This window comes from Arvicola amphibius, chromosome 1 (assembly GCF_903992535.2).
Source record: "Arvicola amphibius chromosome 1, mArvAmp1.2, whole genome shotgun sequence".
NCBI classification, from domain to species: Eukaryota; Metazoa; Chordata; class Mammalia; order Rodentia; family Cricetidae; genus Arvicola; species Arvicola amphibius.
Window position 1 is genome coordinate 62,514,250 of NC_052047.1, and position 19,299 is coordinate 62,533,548.

General features: G+C 47.5%; 1 protein-coding gene across 1 annotated transcript in view; it reads right to left on the bottom strand.

The window, feature by feature from the left end:
- Evc2 (EvC ciliary complex subunit 2) overlaps positions 1 to 19,032 on the bottom strand; it is an 81,999-nt gene extending 62,967 nt beyond the window's left edge. Inside the window, exons 1-5 of the mRNA XM_038341673.1 lie at positions 18,841 to 19,032; positions 11,197 to 11,265; positions 8,712 to 8,898; positions 3,650 to 3,759; positions 2,890 to 2,943 (exon numbers count right to left, since the gene is read on the bottom strand). Of these exons, the coding sequence (XP_038197601.1) occupies positions 2,890 to 2,943; positions 3,650 to 3,759; positions 8,712 to 8,898; positions 11,197 to 11,265; positions 18,841 to 19,020 (600 nt within the window). The 5' untranslated portion in view covers positions 19,021 to 19,032. The remainder of the gene's footprint in view (positions 1 to 2,889; positions 2,944 to 3,649; positions 3,760 to 8,711; positions 8,899 to 11,196; positions 11,266 to 18,840) is intronic.
- Between the last annotated feature and the right edge of the window lie 267 nt (positions 19,033 to 19,299).

The window sequence follows — 19,299 nt, forward strand, 5'->3', positions numbered from 1 at the left end:
GATGTCCAGAGAGACTTAAAGAAACACAGAGCTCTGCGAAGATTTGCCCTGATAGACACCCGTGAGGGGGTTCTCATTTGATGTCTAGGGAAGGTGAGCCCCAGGCAGGATAGAACATGGACCATCACACCTGGGCAGGATTCAAAGTGGTCTCAGAGCCTGCTACACCCATAATACTGTGGAGTCTCACATTCATATGCCTGGTGTCTCCACTGCACAAAGCTCCTCGAGAGGGTCCCAGAGGGTCCCTGGTGAGGAAGCCTGCATCCTGCCCAGGCACCTCTCCCTTCTTCCCAAAGACAGCATGTGGGTGAGAGATAGCCTGAGACCTGGAGGACTGTCCTTGGAGGAGTGGCATATCCATTAAGAAAATGTTCTCCATCACAATCATGAGGCCACCTGCCACCTCCTCAGCTCACTGGCAATCATCACTGGTGACAATCAGCTCAATCAAGGGATACTTACTGACTGATTGTCATCAACCAGGTGAGGGAGGAAAAGGAACACAGAATGAACCAGATCAGGCTACTCCTTTTGGGAGCTCTCAGACCAACCAAGAAAATGATCGTCTACATCTTTGTCCATTTAACTGGGCTGCAGGCTTGCTAAAAGCTGGACTCAGCTTTCTTTCCATCTCTTCTGCTGAGGGCCTTGGCCCCTAAGATGTGCTGAGTCTCAACGCATAGCTGTGGAGTTGGATCAAAGACTATACTGCCATCTGCTAGACCTGCGAGCAAGAGTTAACATGCCTAGCTTTGTTTCCTACTGTTCTCTAAAGGCCAGATTGTGAGCTGGGGCCTCAGCCAGCATCAGGAAAACCGATGTCTGGGAGCAAGCACATCATTCTCTTAGCATGTTGTCCAGTGTGGTCTCTGTTGATCATCTGCCTCCTCTGGGGGCCAGAAATTGGTGTGAGGCAGCCAGAGGGAATCTGTGTGACACTCAGCCTCTATGGAGCGTGCACAGATACTCCTATGACTCATTGCTAGGGAGTCCCCTGGGAGAGGACCTGAAGGTCATGGAGGACTTTCTCTAGACTTTCTCTTTCATCTGTCTCCTTTGCTAACTTTGCTGTGAGGCTGTATGAGCCACTCTTCTTGCTATGACAAAACACCTAATAAAAGCAACCTAAGGGAGGAAAGGTTTCCTCCAGGTTACAGTCAATCAAGGCAGGGAAGACACAGCAGGAGCGCGAGGCAGTGGTCTCATCTCATCCGGTCAGGAAGCAGAGAATGATGAGCACAGCTGTCCGGTTTGCTTTCTCCTTTTCATCTAGTATAAGCCCCCAGCCATATTCAGGGTGGGTCTTCCCTCCTCTCTCCCAGAGAAGGCTGGCCAACCCACAGAGTGAGACACACTTGTTAGATACAGGGGAATGGGTGTGTGTTCTAGGAAGAACCTCACTGCCGACCAAGAAAGGAAACAGATTCCTGACGAACAGCAGGAGCAGGGAGACCACCTGCAGAGCCAGTGTCCAGGTACAGTCTGGGAAGACAAACAGTCCCCAGCAGCTGGGCCAGGTGGCCACCCTGGATACAGGAAAGAATATGATGACTGTTTTGGGAAATGTTATCATGCTATGTATGTAATGCTGTCTCTGCTTTCCCTCGTCTGCCTAAGGCACCTTCTGATTGACTTAATGAAGAGCTGCATGGCCAACAGCTAAGCAGGAGAAAATCAGCGGGGCTTTCTGGGAGAGAGAGGAACTCAGAAAAAGAACAGAGAGGTAGGGATTCACCAGCCAGACCGGCAGGAAATGGGAGGCGCAATAGTGAGCAGAACTAACAAGCCATGCTGTAAAATGTAGATTAATATACACGGGTTAATTTAAGTTTTAAGAGCTATTTTGGAACAAGCCTAAGCTCAGGCCAACCTTTCATAATTAATAAAATGTCTCTGTGTTATTATTCAGGAGCTGGCAGCCCAAAGAAAGGCCTGCTGCAGATGACCATCAGCATGGGTGGGCAGTGGTATTTCAGTCTGCCAGGCAATAGATAGCAAGCATATCCTGCTCGGATGGAGAGGGTATTGCTTATTTTTCTTGTTTCTGTGACCAAACACCTGACAAGAACCTAAGGAGCGGTTTGTTTCAGCCCACAGTTTAGGGTACAGTCCATCAATGTGGGGAAGGCATGGATGGCCTCAGGAGGTGAGATGGCCGGTCACATTCTATCCACAGTCAGGAAACAGAGAGAAGACCGCTGGGGCTCAGCAGCTTCCTCCTTTATATTCTGTTCCATACCCCAATCCAGGGGACAGTGCCCACAATTAAAGTAGATTTTTTTTCTCGCCTCCGTGAATGCAGTCTAGAAACTTCCTCATAGACATGCCCAGAGGTTTGTTTCTGTGGCAATGTAAGAAATTTCCTCATGGGTTCATGGTTTTGAGCATTTAGTCCCCAATTGGTGGTACTGTTTGGGGGTGTTATGGAACCGTTAGGAGGTGTGAAGGAAGCACACAGTGGGGATGAGCTAAGAGAGTTCATAGCCTGTCTCTACATGCTTTGTGTTTGTGATTAAGAATTTCATCTTTCAGTTTCCTGGTTCTATAGCCGTGCCTTCCCATCATGATGGATTCTCCTCCCTCTGGAACAGTAAGACCAAAGGAATTCTTCCTTTTATATGCTACCATGGCCACAGTGCTTTATTGCAGAAACTGATTCTGTTTCCATGGCAATTCTAAGTCCTATCAGAATGGTACTCAAGATCAACCATCACAGAAGGTCATCAAGAGAACCAGTATCAGAACCAGCCTAAGACAATGCAGATCAGGGATGTCAAAGCCAGTGGCCGGCACCTCCCTTTGACTCTTGAGGTCAGGCCACACAATGGCGACACAGCACAGGCCTCAGGGTGCATGAGCACAGGATGGATCTGAACATCATCTTACCGTTATCCTTTCTTCCACTGTGATGGTAAAGTGGGCTTTTAGCTGGGTTCTGTTCTGGGAAAGAGAGAAAAGAAATGCTTTAGTCACATGGAATCTGACCCACAAGGAACATTTGGCACTCTGTCCAACCCACATACTTGACTTCAGTAGTAACTGGCCCCCGGCTGCTGGGTAAGGCAGGGTTTGTCCAAATCCCAAAGCCTCTTCAGGAAACAGTGGAGCTAGGCTTCTCTACCGGAGGCCATGGAAACCCAAACCCCACGTCCCGAGGGCTAAGAAGGGACACTGCTCTCTGTGGTGAACTGCATGGGGTGGGGCTGCCTGTCTAAACTTAGGCAAGGTGTTTACTTCCATGGGCCTCAGCCATCTCGTCTATGAAATGGAAGCCATGTTGAACTCAAGGGTAGCTGAAGAATGAGACTAATTAATGTGGAACATGGAAGGGAAGGGAGGGGGAGGAGGCTTTTAGCAGGGAAGCTGCCCTTGTCAGCAGGTGACGTCACCTAGGAAAGAGAGAAAGCAAAGAAGGCAGAAGGAAGGAAGGTAGGTATGTTGAAGAAAGGACAGGAGAGGGAGAAAGGGAAGAAGAGAGGTAGGGGAAGGAAGGGAGGGAAGAAGAGGGGGAGGGAAAATAGAAAGAAAAGAAAGAGGAGAAGGAGAAAGGAGGGAAGGAAGGCTTGTGCCTGTGCCCTTGGGGGTCAGGATTTCCAAGCACCCATGCAGGGCAACGGCAGGTCCCCAGTGAGAGCGACGGGGTTACCTGTGAAGGGTTCTGAAAGATGAGCAGGGCTGGAAGGTCCAGGCTCTCTCCAGTTCCAAGAACTGTGGAGTCCAGCGAGGCCATGTAGCTAATGGAGTAGCACTCTCCCACTGCTCGGAGAGAAGAAATGTAGATCAAGAATGGGGCAGGCCTCCTCACATCAGGCCACACCCGTAGATACCCCCCACCCCTGGCCTGGCCACACCCCTGGCCCCTGCAATCCTGAACCTGCCACAGATGTTCACCAGTCCAGGCCCTCAGTAAAAAGCATCTGATTTCATTCATCACAGAGGATTCTGGGAGTAGTTCAGGGGGGAGAGTGAGTTAGAATTTCTAAGTCTCCCAGTCAAAAGCAGACACACCCTGCTGGAAACAGGGCTGATCTCTTGGCCTGTTTATCCCTCTGTAGCACACTCGTCCGAGTTCTCACAGGAGCTCTGCCCACAGAAACCAGGACCCTCAGCTCCCGCAGGGGACCAGTCCAGCAGGGGATAAGACAGAGCTGATAGGTTTGCGTTAGAGATGGCAAGACCAACGTATAGAAAGCAGGAGAGAGGAGCATGGAGCCTGGGAATCAGTTTGTCTTGAAAAATCAATGTGTCCACTTTGTTTTCTTGCAAGGACAAAAGTTAAGGTGCTCCCCCCAAAAAGAAAGTCAGGCAGTGGTGGTGTACACCTTTAATCCTAGGACTTGGGAGGTAGAGGCAGGCAGAGCTCTGTGATTTCGAAGCCAGCCTGGTCTATAAGAGCTAGTTCCAAGACAGGCTCCAAAGCTACAGAGGAACCCCGTCTCAAAAAAGAAAGAAAGGAAGGAAGGAAGAAAGGAAGAAAGAAAGAAAGAAAGAGAGAGAGAGAGAGAGAGAGAGAGAGAGAGAGAGAGAGAGAGAGAGAGAGAGAGAGAAAGAAGTTGAGGTGCTGAGGTTTAACATAAAGAACCCACTCTATTCTATAGTGCCCAGGAGACCCTGTGACTGTGGGGACTGGATAAAAACCACTTTGCTCTCAGTCCTCCAACTTACACCTTTTTTTTAATAAAAGGGGGCTGATAATGAGGTCAGGGGTCAGAGAGGTAGGAAACTAGAGTCTGATTGGCCATTTGATTTTTAGAATCATTCACTGGGTGAGGAGCTGCCTGTCTCCCAATTTGAGAGCCAGCATTGTGTGACGGTGTGGTAGGCTCAGAAACAAGGGACTTGGACTGTGTCTTCAGGAAACTCAGTCTCCTGGACAGAGCGAAGGCTTAACATAAATAGGGGCAAACAGCACCAAAAACCAAAAGAGGACACGGTGCCCACCAACCCAGGGCACTTCCCACAGGCCTGGCTGGGCTGTGTTGATGCCTCCCTACATCATTACAATCTGGACCTCACCCAGTGGGTGGCATCATGCTTGGTACAGGCAAGGAGACGTGTGCCCCGTGTGGTGGAGCAGAATTTAGTGAGTACTTAGGGTGAGGCATGACATCAGCAGGGATATTCAAGAGATAGGTCCCTGTGGACGCTTGGAGGAGAGGGGGGGCTTGGAGTTGAGAATCAGGTGGGACTTCCTGGGTTAGGCAACACTAAGACCACTCCTCAGGGAATAGAGATGTGTATGTTCTGAGCAGGACAGAGGAACCTCTCAGCCTTGTCTGAGGAATGGGGTTGGAAGAGGCATGATTCAGCAGGAGCGAGAGCCATGAAAGACACTAGAAAGCAAGGGGTAGGCAGTGAGACCCACGGCTGAGAAGGATAGTGAGGGAACCGAAGGGTAACGCCAGGCCCCGACTAGGCCAAGGACCATGTCGCAGGACCTCACTCATCCCACTACTGCCATGCTCTGAGGCACCAAGGCGCACAGGATCTTGAATTTCCAGGTTGTTCACAGGCTTTCTAGAAGGGCAAGGAGAGCAATGCTGAGCAGTGTGGGCCCCACATTAGAAGTGGTTGTGGGCAGGGGAAGGGCTGAAGGGTGTAGCAGGCACCCAGGCAGATGAGGGTCGGATCGCCTGCTTTATCTCAGGATGGCTGTTGCCCGTGGCCTTGGGTAAACTCCCACCTATTCCAGCTTTTGTTTCTTCATTTGTGCCTCAGGTGTTCACCAACAAGAAAGGTGTCCCAAACCTCCTGGGAGAAAGGGTGGCTCTGAAGTTACGGTCACTGGAACAGACTAAAGATTTGTTTAGTTATATATTTTGGAGATCAGACCTCTGTCTGATGTGGGGTTCGTGAAGCTCTTTTCCCATTCTGTAGTCTGTCATTTGTCTTGTTGACCATGTCCCTTGCTTTACAGAAGCTTCTCAGTTTTAGGAGGTCCCATTTACTAATTGTTTCTCTCAGTGTCTGTGCTGCTGGGGTTATATATAGGAAGTGGTCTCCTGTGCCAACGCATTCAAGTGTACTTCCCACTTTCTCTTCTATGAGGTTCAGTGTGGTTGATTTTATGTTGAGGTCTTTGATCCATCTGAACTTGAGTTTTGTGCATAGTGATAGATAAGGATCTATATTCACTCCTCTATATGTTGATATTCAGTTATGCCAGCATCATTTTTTAATATGCTTTTTTTCATTTGATATTTTTTGCTTCTTTTGTCAAAAATCAATTATTTGTAGGTGTGTGGATTGATATCTGTATCTTCAATTCAATTCCTCTTGTCTGTTTTTATGCCAGTATCAAGCTGTTTTCATTACTGTACCTCTATAGTAGAGATTGAACTCAGGGATTGTGATGCTTCCAGAAGTTCCTTTATTGTACAGGATTGTTTTGGCTATCCTGGGTTTTTTGCTTTTCCATATCAAGTTGAGTACTGTTCTTTCAATGTCTGTGAAGAATTTTGCTGAGATTTTTATGGGCATTGCATTGAATCTGTAGATTGCTTTTGGTAAGATTGCCATTTTTACTACGTTAATGCTAACTTCACAAGAGCATGGGAAATCTTTTCATTTTCTGGTGTCTTTTTCAATTTCTTTCTTCAAAGATTTAAAGTTCTTATCATACAGGTCTTCCACTTATTTGGTTAGAGGTATTCCAAGGTATTTTATATTATTTGTGGCTATTGTGAATGCTGATATTTCTCTGATTTTGTTCTCAGTCCATTTATCATTTGTATAAAGGAGGGCTACTGAACTTTTTTTAAGTTAATCTTGTATCCTGCTAAAGAAACTGGCCATCAAAAGAACCAATAACCCAATAAAAAAATGGGGTATAGACCTAAACAGAGAACTCTCAACAGACAAATCTAAAATGGCTGAAAGACACTTAAGAAAATGCTCAACATCTTTAGCCATCAGAGAAATGCAAAAATCAAACAACTTTGAGATTCCATCTTACACCTGTAAGAATGACCAAGATCAAGAACACTGATGACAACTTATGCTGGAGAGGATGGAGAGGATGTGGGGAAAAGGGAACACTTCTGTATTGCTGGTGGGAGTGCAAGCTGGTAGAGCTGCTTTGGAAATCAGTATGGCAATTTCTCAGAAAATTAGGAAACAACCTACCTCAAGACCCAGCAATACCACTTTTGTATATATACCCAAAGGATGCTCGATCATACCATGAGGACATGTGCTCAATTATGTTCATAACATAATTATTAGTAATATCCAGAACCTGGAAACAAGCTAAATGCCCCTCAAATGAAGAAAGGATAAAGAAAATGTGGTAAATTTACACAATGGAGTACTACACTGAGGAAAAAAATAATGACATCTTAAAATTTGCAGATAAATGGATGGAGCTAGAAAACATCATATTGAGTGAGGTAACCCAGACCCAGAAAGACAAATATCATATGTACTCACTCATAAGTGGTTTTTAAACATAAAGAAAATCAGCCTACAATTCATAATCCCAGGGAACCTAGACAACAAAGAGGGCCCTAAGAGAGACCTACATGGATCTAATCTACATGGAAAGTAGAAAAAGGCAAGAGCTCTTGAGAAAATTGGGAGCATGGGGATCATGGGAGATGGTTGAAGGGGAAGGAGTAGGAAGGGAGCAAAGCAGAAAAAAATATAGCTCAACAAAAACAACAAATAAAAAAAAGATTTCCTTAGTTAAATGGGGATAGTTCACCTGAGGAGGAAGTCAGCAGACCACACTACCAGCTGCACTTTGCCTCTGAATTGTCCCCATGTATTAAAGGCCTGCTCCCTGCTCCCAGATCTGCGGCACTACTGGCAAGGGAAGGTGAACCGTTCAAATCTTCCAGACCATATGGTACACCCTCAGAAGGGATCATGGGATTCCATTTGTTGCCTTCTTTCTTACAGTTTCACACCATAATAAGGTGAACCACTCTACGTCATCACACACTGCTGTCATGTATGTCACCACAGGCCCAAAGCAACGAGGCCTGCCACATCCAGAACCATGAGCCAAAGTTAACTTTTTTGCTTTATAAGGTGCTTAGCTCAGATTCTGTTACAATAATGGAAATACAATAACACACCAATGAACAGCATGCTTACACACGAGGGTCATGTCTACTAAGTATTTCATGATCAAGCTTCTGAGACTGATGACAAGCCACCTTTGCCTTTGTCTAGCATAGCTCAAAGATACCTGTCCATCTTCCTGACCAGAAGTAACTCTGGTCAACAAGGTGAGGGATCACTATAAACGACATGTGTGTCACTGACTCACTATAAACGACATGTGTGTCACTGACTCACTATAAACTACATGTGTGTCACTGACTCACTATAAACTACATGTGTGTCACTGACTCACTATAAACTACATGTGTGTCACTGACTCACTATAAACTACATGTGTGTCATTGACTCACTATAAACGACATGTGTGTCATTGACTCACTATAATTCACAAATCTACCATTGTATCCAACTAATACTGATTAATAAAACCGGGACTGTATTTTAAAAATACCGGCACTTCTTCCCCAACCCCACCTCTGTCTAAAGCAAGCAGGAAACCCATGGATTTAGTGGCAGACATTGGGGGTTTCAGAGACTCCTGCCTTGTCATGGGAGGGCAGTTCCGCTGTGACCCTCCCGAAAGGAACACAGGAAGGCATTCTAACACTTGTCCCATGGTGGCCTGAAGCATCTGTGGTTACCTTGCAGAAACTGCTTTCTGAACGTCTGGACTCCTCCCTGAGTCTTATTTCCAGGGGACTCCTTCACAGTGAGGCTGGTGATCTGGTCCAGCACAAACAGGTCCGAAAGGTTGGCAGACATGGGCGTCCTGGTGTTGTTCACTGACAGCTGCACGTGTATGGTCTGCGGTTCGCTCTGCCTGGACACCTAGGACAGAAGGAAAGTGAGTGGGGGCAGGGCCTGTCGGCCTGGCTTCCTGCGATGAGCCACAAGCCCAGGCTTCCTTGCTCCTGATTCTACCAGGCTCCACCTATAGTGAGAGTTGGGACAAGAGGTTGACCCTCACTTGTCAAGCTATGGCTTAGGGACCATTTCAGAGAAAGTAGGGCCCTAAGATGCAGTGAACTCATTCACACAGAAAAATCTCCTGAGTACAGAATCTAGTCAGGATACTTGGTGTTCCAGAAAAGAGGGAATGATGGCTCTGTCTGAGCCAATGAAGATGCAGCCCTGACCCCAGTCAGATCTCTGAGGAACATTTGCCTTCCAGTGGGTCCCCTCTTCCTAGCTGGCCTTCTCTACCCAGGTTCTGTATCACCATATGTGCAGATTGCTGTTTGAATCTGGAGCCTCCCCTGCAGGCCTGGACCTTAAAGGCCTACCCCCACCACCACCCCGTCCCAGTTCATGGCATTGTTACACAGTAATATCACCTGGGCTGGGGAGACGGCTCAGTGGGTCAAACATTAGATGTGCAAGCGTGAAGACCAGATTTTGAATCCTCAGAACCCATGTAAGATGCCAAGAAGAGACCAGATCCCTGGATCAAGCTGGTTAGCTAGACTAGCTGCCCTGGTGAGCTCTGCTTCAAATAAGAGGTTCTCTCAACAGACAAGGTTGAGCGTGATTAATGATGGGTCCTGACATTCACCTCTGGCTTCTACATGCATGTGCAACCCCCACCCCACACACACTGTACATAGGTACACAAACATTCACCAGGAAGAAGGAGGACGGGTGGGGAGCACTATCAAACTTAAGCTGCACAGCCTGATGGGAGATTTTAGATCACTAGGGGACAAGGCCTGGAAGGGGAGATTTCAGGACCAGAGTGTCTTTCTCTTTCCCCTTTGTTCACGTTCTGGCCATCATGAGGTGACCAAGCCTCTCCCGACAAGGCTCCAGCTGTGACACACTGACTGACAAGCCAAAGCAATATAACTAACCAGTGGCAGACTGGAATATTCAGAGTTGTGGAGAGAGAAATGTTTTTTCTCTTTATAAGATGATAGTCTCAAGCATCCTGTTACAGAAGTTTCACGCCTAAATGAGAGCCCTGAGGATAGCCATGATGCTGCAGCTGGACCAGGATGTCCCTGCCCAGCTGCTGGAGAACTGGCTCTCTCTGCAGGCTCAGCTGGGTGAAATGTGCACACATCTGGGAGCTCACTCCTGCTCCACTGTGGCTGGTTCCCTCCCTGCCTTTGCCACATTCACCTCATTGTCCCCCATCTCTGCTCTCCACCTTGCACAGTAATGTGAGCACTGTCCTTCTGGGTCCCTTACAATGTCCACTGAAGCTAAGAGTGAAGCTAGGAGCCCAACACAAGGATGATAATGGTCACCACCCCATGCTGTTGAGAAGATCAAACAGCTATAAAGCAGTAGACACATTAAAAAACTTTTTTTTAAACTTAGGGGAGGAGCACACATATTTCTCAGTGTACACATGGGTGTCAGAGGACAACTTGCAGGAGTTGGTTCACTCCTTCCTCCTTGGGGGTCCCTGATGTGGGATTCCCCTCTGTATGCTGTGAATATATTTTATGAACATTGGTTAATAAAGAAGCTGCTTTGGCCTATGGCAGGGCAGAATAAAGACAGGTGGGAAATTTGAACAGAGATATATAGAGTAGGTGTAGTCAAGGAGACACCATGTAGCTGCCGAAAGAGGAAGATGCTGGGACCTTATTGGCCACAAACTCATGCTGATATATAGATTAATAGAAATGGGTTAATTAAAGACATAAGAGCTAGCTAGAAATATGCCTGAGCCATCGGCCAAACAGTGTTGTAATTAATATAGTTTTGTGTGATTACTTGGGTCTGGGTGGACGGGAAATGAATGAGCGGTCTGTTTACAGGTCCCAGATGTCAAACGTAGGTGACCATGCTGGACAGTGAGCACCCTTACCTGCTGAGCCAGCCATCTTGCTGGCCAATACGCAGATTTTTAAAACCATCACGTACCATATCACTGTTCATGTGGAATAAACATACCACACTTTCATTCCTTCTCTAAATGACCACTAGGTTTTTACTAACAATGACCTATAATAAAATAGCCCCAGCGAACCCAGTGAGGCCAATGAGCTCAGATCTCTTGTTCTCTTCATCGACTGGGTCTCAGAGTGAACACACAGACCCACTCTTCCTAGTTCCTAAATATACGATGAATTCGGAGATTTGGGAAGAATCCAGTTATCTTCACCTCTGGAAACTTACCAGCGAGCATTTCTGAAATATCACTCCATTTTCAGAGGGCCCTTGGGTTTCTCTTGAAATATCTCTGTACTACAATAAAACACAAAACTCATTAGAAAGTGAGAAAAACTTCGTTTCAAGTGTCTGATGCAAATGTAAGATGAAAGCTCTCTAAAGGATACCATGGGGATCATTTCTGCTGACCCCAGTTTTCAGGAACTTGAATATTTCATTTAAAGAGTGTTAAAGATTGTGAATCCAAGCCTCTGAGAAAGGAGAAATCACAAGGTAAATCACAGCTCATTCCTGGTCTGCGCTAGATCCAGCCAGTTCTCCGACTAGAAGATAAAATCCAGGCTATGGAGTCTGGGAGCTGTATAACCATTTATTCACTGTGTATCCTTGTACAAGTCATTCAGTCTCTCCAAACCTCAGATCCCTCTCTGAAAACGGACCATATCAAAACTTCCTGGAAACTTGCTTAGGAGAAATGAGCAGAGAAATCTGGTCCCAGCTGAGTCCAGTTGAACCCATGTACTCCATTGGGCCCTAGAAGGTTCCAGCTCTTCCCACCATGTGGTAACGGTGCTGGTGATGGTGGTGCTAGTGATGGCAGTGGTGATGATGATGGTGGTGGTGGTGATGATGTACAGCAATACTGAACGGATCTCCTCAGTTGTGCCGGGTCCTGTGCCACACATACCAAGTGATGACCCGGGCAGACCTCACACTGACCCCCTCTTCTATCCACATTGGGCTCCTAGACCAGGGTAACCAGAGACTCACCTCAGACTTTATAGGTCCTTTGTGCCTGCTGGTGAGCCTGACTTGTGCCACACTCTCTGCTTATTGGTGGCTATGCAGTGGAACAGGAGAACACATACCAGAGCTGGGCACACCCAAGGCAGGGTCTTGTTCTGGTAGCTGCCTGAAGGCAAGTATCTGAGTCCTTATATGCTACTGTAACAAAATGCCTGGGTCCAGGTGACTTATCAAGAAGGAGCCAGTACAAGATGCTGCAATGAATCCCTGATAGCTTCGGTGTGGGTTTTACTGGGTGACAGGTATTGACTGGGCTGTCATGAGCTCAAAGATGAGGTGCAGGGGATGCTGGGATGGAGACTTCTTGGCGATGACTCAAGTAGCCACAATCAAAAGTTGGGATATAACTCTTCGTCACTTTAGAATATGGAAGGCCTTTCCTCCAGTTCACATTACCTTCTTCCTTTCTGTCTAGGACTTGATCAGGACAGACTTCCCCACACACAAATTATTCATTCTCCAGTGTCACATGACACTCAAGTTCCCAGGGAAAAAAGGCCAGCCTCTGCCAAGGGTTCTACAAAGCTGACCGATCCACCTGCAGGTCCCTGATTGTGGAGAGTTGGAATAGTGCAGGTCCATATCCAAATGATCTGGGGCCATTATCAGCCCCCTTAATAGCAATTCGTTCTCCCACCTCTATCTGACCTAGCATCCTCTGACTACAGATAAAACCTTCTGGTTTTTTGTTTTTGTTTTGTTCTTTTGTTTTTTGGAGATAGGGTTTCTCTGTAGCTTTGGAGCCTGTCCTGGAACTAGCTCGTGTAGACCAGGCTGGCCTCAAACTCACAGATCAGCCTGCCTCTGCTTCCTGAGTGCTTGGATTAAAGGCATGCATTACCACTGTCTGGCTGATAAAAAAAAACCTTCTGGAATGTATTAACCTAGCAAATTTCTAGCTTTCACCAAACCAACACTAAGAATGTCCTCAGAAAGCACGTGGGTCTCCCTCTGTGCTATAACCTGCCAGTCATAGGTTCCCAGTAATGTATTTGAAAACTGCCTTGATCTAGAACTTTCTTTTGTTCTGGTAACTAGAGTAATATCATAAAGCCATTTCTACACCAGGACATAATACTTGGGGACAACCTGAAACCAAATCCTCCATGCTGCCCACTTACTCAGAACAGCAAGGCCTCACCAGGAAGCTCCTCTCGCCTCTGTATCCCACATGGGTCTCTGCCCTCTGCCCACCTAGCAGCCCCTCAAAACTCTTTCCTGATACCCGTGGACAGTGCCTGCTACATCAACCCCCATTCAAACTGCCTGCTTTGTGTGTATCCACAGCACCAACAGCCACGCCAAACAGCTACAACCACCACTATGCACTTTCTCCAGCTGAGAAAATTCATGTCCCTCCAGAATGGGGACAGGTCTTGGTGTGTCTTATTTGCATGACTTGTGACCCAGGCAACAGGGACAGCTCCACGCACCTTCTGGGCATCCTTAATAAATGGTAGACTTGAAAACACGGCTCCCACATCAACCCCACACATTCTTCTTATCTCCCACTTTTGTCAAAGGATCTTTGCATAGAAGGGTTGAGCTCAATAGAGCTGTCCCAGCCACCTCCAGCCACAGGGCCCTTTCAACAGCCATGTGAACCTAGTAGCCGATGCACCCAGGTAGCTGAGCAACAGCAAAGGGCAAATGCCCATTTAGTCCTGAGCCTTTATGATCAGGTCCACAGAGCACTTCCGTATGGGACTAAGCCCATATGTGAGCAAAAGTTTGGGATACCAGGTCTATTGAGCATGCTCCTTGCAATCACCATGACTTCAGTTTCCTCATCTAGAGAGAGGGCAAATCACACTGCCCATGTCATACTTTGAAGAACTAAACTGGGCAATGTACAGAGAGCAGTTAACACAGTACTGTGCATTCGGTGACCCGGGAGTGGACTGCACGGTCACCGTGACTGCTGTGCCATCATCATAATCATTTCTGCAAGACTCTTGAGCAAACTATCACCACCTTGCAACCAGAGAAAGTTGCACTGAGTGCAGTGCTAGAAACAGCAGTACCAAGTCTTGGTGATTGTCAGACCAGGATCCAGACAGGATGTATTAAAGACATACAACAGACACCTACAAGTTAGCTGCTCTGAAAAACAAATCATCAAATACACCCTCCTCGCAGGACTTAAGAAAAGTGCAGCCGGGTGGTGGTGGCGCACGCCTTTAATCCCAGCACTAGGGAGGTAGTAGAGGCAGGCGGATCTCCATGAGTTCAAGGCCAGCCTGGTCTATAAGAACTAGTTCCAGGACAGGCATAAAAAACTACAGAGAAACCCTGTCTCTAAAATCAAAAAAAGAAAAAAGAGCCGGGCGGCAGTGGCTCACGCCTTTAATCCCAGCACTCGGGAGGCAGAGGCAGGCAGATCTCTGTGAGTTCGAGACCAGCCTGGTCTACAAGAGCTAGTTCCAGGACAGGCTCCAAAGCTACAGAGAAACCCTGTCTCGAAAAACAAAACAAAAAAAAGAAAAAAGAAAAGTTCAAAAAAGAAAATAAGATGCATCACATTTCATAAACGATATGGTTCATATGCTATTTATATGTATTTTGTACTCTGCATGTATAATACACTACTTTGATACCTACACAATATAGACAGGATATTAAAAAATAGTAGGAGTGGTTTCCTAGTTTCATTTCTGCTGCTGTGATTTAAAAAAAAAGCCCTGGCAGGGAACATAAGAGAGAGAAGGGTTGATCCGGCTTACAGTGAATTCTAGGTTATGGTGCATCACTTCGGGGAAAGTCAAGGCAGGGCTCCAAGCGGCTAGTCACATCACATCACATGACAGGAGCATAGAGAAGTGAGATCACTCATGGCCTCCTGCTGCTGCTGCTGCTGCTGCTGCTGCTGCTGTAGCTACTTCTGCTGCATCTGCTCTCTTCACTATTATGCAACTCAGTGCCCAGCCCACAGACCAGTGCTGCTCACATTCACGTTCACAAGTTTTCCCACATTAACAACTACGATAATCCCCCTCAGATGTCCCTAGGGCCACCCTGAAGTAGATAATTCCTCAACCGAGACCCACTCCCTCGTCAGCTGACTCTAAACTGTGACAAGTTGATAGCTAAACTAACCAGTGTATGTGGGGAAGAAAGGGGCAAAGTAAAGAGATTTCTTTTTGGAGACAGGGGGCTCAGGTAGGCCAAGCTGAACTTGAATTCACTATAAACTAAGGATAACGAAAGCAGACTGAGCAAGCGGTGATGAGCAACCCAGTAAGCAGCATCCCTCCACGGCCTCTGCACCAGCTCCTGCCTCTAGGTTCTAGCCCTGCTTGGGTTCCTGTCCTGACTTCTTTCAGTGACAAATTAAGATGTGGAAGCATAAGCCAAATAAACCCTTTCTTCCTCGGGTTGCTTTTCTTCCTGGGATTGCTTTTGGTATCGGTGTTTTCACCACAGCAATAGTAATTCTAAAATGCAGTGCAACAATAAACAACAAAAATACAGTTTAGCAACAACAAAGATACAGTGTAGCGGCAACAAAGATATAGTGTGGCAGCAATAAAGATACAGTGTGACAACAATCAAGATGTAGGGCAACAACAAAGATAGTATAACAAAAGATTCAGTATATCAACAAAGATAAAGTCTAATAACAACAAAGATATAGAGTAACAACAATGACAAAAATAGTAAACAAAGATCCAATATAACAAAGATACAGTGTAGCTACAAGAACAAAGATACAGAGAAGCTACAACAAAGATACAGTGTAACTACAACAGCAAAGATAGAATGTAACAACAATAAAGATACAGAAAGACTACAACAGATAATGCCTTTCTCACAATGCCAGGCTCACTCATATCTCTTCCTTCCCCTCCCTTCTTTGCCTTAACCTCCCTCTTCCCACTTCTCCCTTTCTCCTTTCCTCCTCCCTAAGACACACCCAGTGCATTCAGTTTAGCATGCCAGTCAACCTAAACCATTGCTTCATATTTAAGTAAAATCATGAATATGAGGAGGGGGCCTTCTGATCACACTTAGCTTAGTTCATCCCCAAACTCTAGGGAACTAGACTGGAGTTGCAGGGGGATAGCAGCTCCCAAACTTGTTGGCTTTGAGATTCTTTACACACAGAAAGAACTGAAGAACTTAGGTTTGAATGGTTTCCAGTTGTCAGTATTTACTTTATTTCTCCTGCACTACAGAAAGTCTGTATTTAAAAGAGAATAGTCAAGTACCCATTTTTAAAATATGAACAAGAATCCTATAATCACATAACTAGGAGATTTTATAATTGCTAGCTTTTCCAAATTAAAAGAAAAATTTTTTAACTTTTGTAGTCACCTGTGTCTGAATTAATAGATACATCTGAATTTTCATATCTGCCTCTGTGTGAATTCTCCCCCCCCCCCCCAATGTCCCACGTTTAGTTTTGGTAACACCATAAAAATAGCCCTGACCCTGTGGACCCCTGGAAAGGTTCAGGAACCCAGGGTTCCTGGAGCCCACTCTTAGAACCTAACCTTGGTGAGCATCTCTCGTGGAGAGATGAAAGAGGACACCTGCCCCCTAGCTCACATCTACCCAGGAGGCAGCCAAATACTATACACCAGGAAGTGAAGGTCTGACCAAGGATGCCTGGCTGCTATTGGACCGAAGACAATCAAGTCAAAGAGGACCAGGCCACACCCACCAGGATCCTTCCCATGGGGCCCTTTCTACCTATCCTCCTAAATGTTTGCACTCTGTGGCCTCTCCATCTGAATCTCTCTCCTCCCCTAGCAGCTCCCAGAGTTCCTACCTCCCCCTCAAAGTGCCTGCTTAATCACCAGGCCACTGGGAGTTTATCTCTCCAACCCCATATACAGAAATGATTCTTAGATGTACATACTGAGGGGAGGAAGCAGACAGAGGGACCAGCGAAGGCTTCTGATAACCACAGAGGGAACATCTGATAAGCACTCTCTGTAGGATGTCAGAGAGTGACATTACAGCTCTGTTCAGAACCGAGGTTCCGGGGGCTGTGACTAGACCCAGGCCTCATAGGGATAAGAGGCCAAGGCAGGAATAGCCAGGAGCCAGCTCACAGAAGGACTGTCTGTAACGCCCAGAGTGGTGAAGAAATGCTGACTGCATAGACAGGACTCAAGCAACCCAATCACTTGAAGCACCAAGGCCACCAAGACACAGGTGCTCATTCCAGGCTCCAACAAAGACAGAGTGGCCGGTGACCGTGAAGTGTCCTGGCTCTGGGTGGCCTTGGGGGCTTCCCAAAGGGTGTTGTTCCCCCTCTGAAACAATCACCCTCCTGCAGACTCCACACCTGACCCTGACAGGGTCAAGTGTCTACCAGAACATTCTGCTTCCTAGAGGGAAAAAGTACAAAGACTCTAAACCCTGGGACTTGGGCTCTGGGTGTGGGGGCCACAGTGAGAGCACAGGCCAGGGTCACAGCAGCTTTAACAGGCCTTGTTTGTCCTCTGAAAATGGGCCACTTGCACCTCCCCTCCCCAGGAGGAGTAAGGAAAAGGACTCGATGAAATTGTCAGTCACTGGGCTTAAAGCCCAGTCCAGGGACTATACAGTGACAACCTAAGACTGTAAGGGCTAGAAGGGAACAGAATGGCCCTTAGAGCACTAAGTCTCTGCAGCAGAGTAGCCTTGTGAGAATTCTAGGGTCGACAAGTGGAGAGTGGGCAGGTGATGCTAGAGCTGGTGCCAATAGGACACACCAATGGCCAGGGCCCTCCTGGGAACAGAAGCTGGATTTGCTCCCCAAGCCATGTTGAGGGGAGGGATGCGGGGAAGTGGTAAGCACAGATGTGGACAATCCCCCAGGGATCTTCAGGGAGTAGATTACAGATGCTCTAGCTCCATTTCTGCTGCAGTGATAGACACCCTGACAAAAAGCAGCTTACAGGAGAAAGGGGTTTATTTCTGCTTACGATTCTAAGTTAGAAGCTATTCTTGCCTGAAAGCCAAGAGCTTGAAGCAACTGGTCACATCACAGCCATAGTTAAAGGCAGAGGGGAATAAATAAGTAGTCAGCTTGCTTTCTCTAATCTTACAGAGGTTAAGGCCCCTGCCCAGGAAATGGCACTGTTCACAGTGGGTGGGTCTTCCCACATCAAGAGAGAACTCCACCCCCACTACAGGCCAAATTCACAGTTCAACCTAATCGAAGCAATCCCTCATTTAAACAGCCTTCCCAGGTCATTCTAGGTTGTGTCAGGTTGACAAGCAAAGCTGACTAGCAGAAGACAGAATATAAATTAAGAGGGATGGGTGGACACCCAGGGGAAAGGCAGCCAAGAGCCAGAAGGGGGTAGGCTGAGTCAAGAGGGGAGCAAAGGGCAGGGAGGAGGTGTGTTAAGTTGGTCCAAGCAGAAAGCAGGAGGGTTTTGGACCAGTTTGGGGAGAGAGGCCTATGGGGTAATGGGGATCCTGAGCTTTTCCAATTCTGGAACTACAAACAGGGCCAGTGGCCTACTCCACCCAGGAGTGTTGAGGCAGATAAAAACCCAGCCCATCTTCCCAGCTTCCTCACCACACTGCTACCCTTATATACATGAACGAACCTAATGCAGGGCGACTTCCTATGACCTGGCTCCTAGTGACCTGAGAATAGGAGACATACGAAGTAATTTGCCCTCAGACATGTAACTCCTCGGATGCAGATCTGGATTCGATCCCCTACAAGCCCATAGCTACCAAGCCTGAGGCTCCACCAGTCCTGGAGTTCCAATTCCATGGTACGTACAGAACGCACCTAGAGGCACCACCAGGCAGAGATTCAGCCTCTCCCTCCACATGATCAACAGGGCGGGACTCTTCCAGGGGGTGTTTACAGACCCAGAAGCCCGGCCCCCTTACCTGCGCGCTTGGTTGGGGTCCTGCGGGGCCGGTTCTGGACGGCGACTCGGGGCCCAGTGCCTGGAAGGCTGGTGGGAAAGCACGGGGACCTGCGCCCAGAACCAGAGCTGCGGCCAGGACGCCCCCAGCAAGTACCCACGTGGCTCGTCCCCGGGCGACCGTGGGACCCGTCGCCCCCATCTGGTGGCTGCAGACCCCACACAGGCCCCGCGGAGTCCCGGAGCTTCCGGACCCCAGGCCCGCCCCGCCACGGAGCATGCTCAGTGAGAGCCGCATGGAAAGTTTTCTGGAACACTGGCATCTGGAGTTTGGAGCCGCGTGGGAGGGAGCCGCGCCGCGCCTCAGCGCCCCACTCCAAATCACCCGCCATTCTCTTTCACTGACGGTGACAAGGGTCCCCAGTAACGCCAACTGACTCTCTAGAGACACTGAATTCTAAGTCTCTTCCGCAGCGGGTTT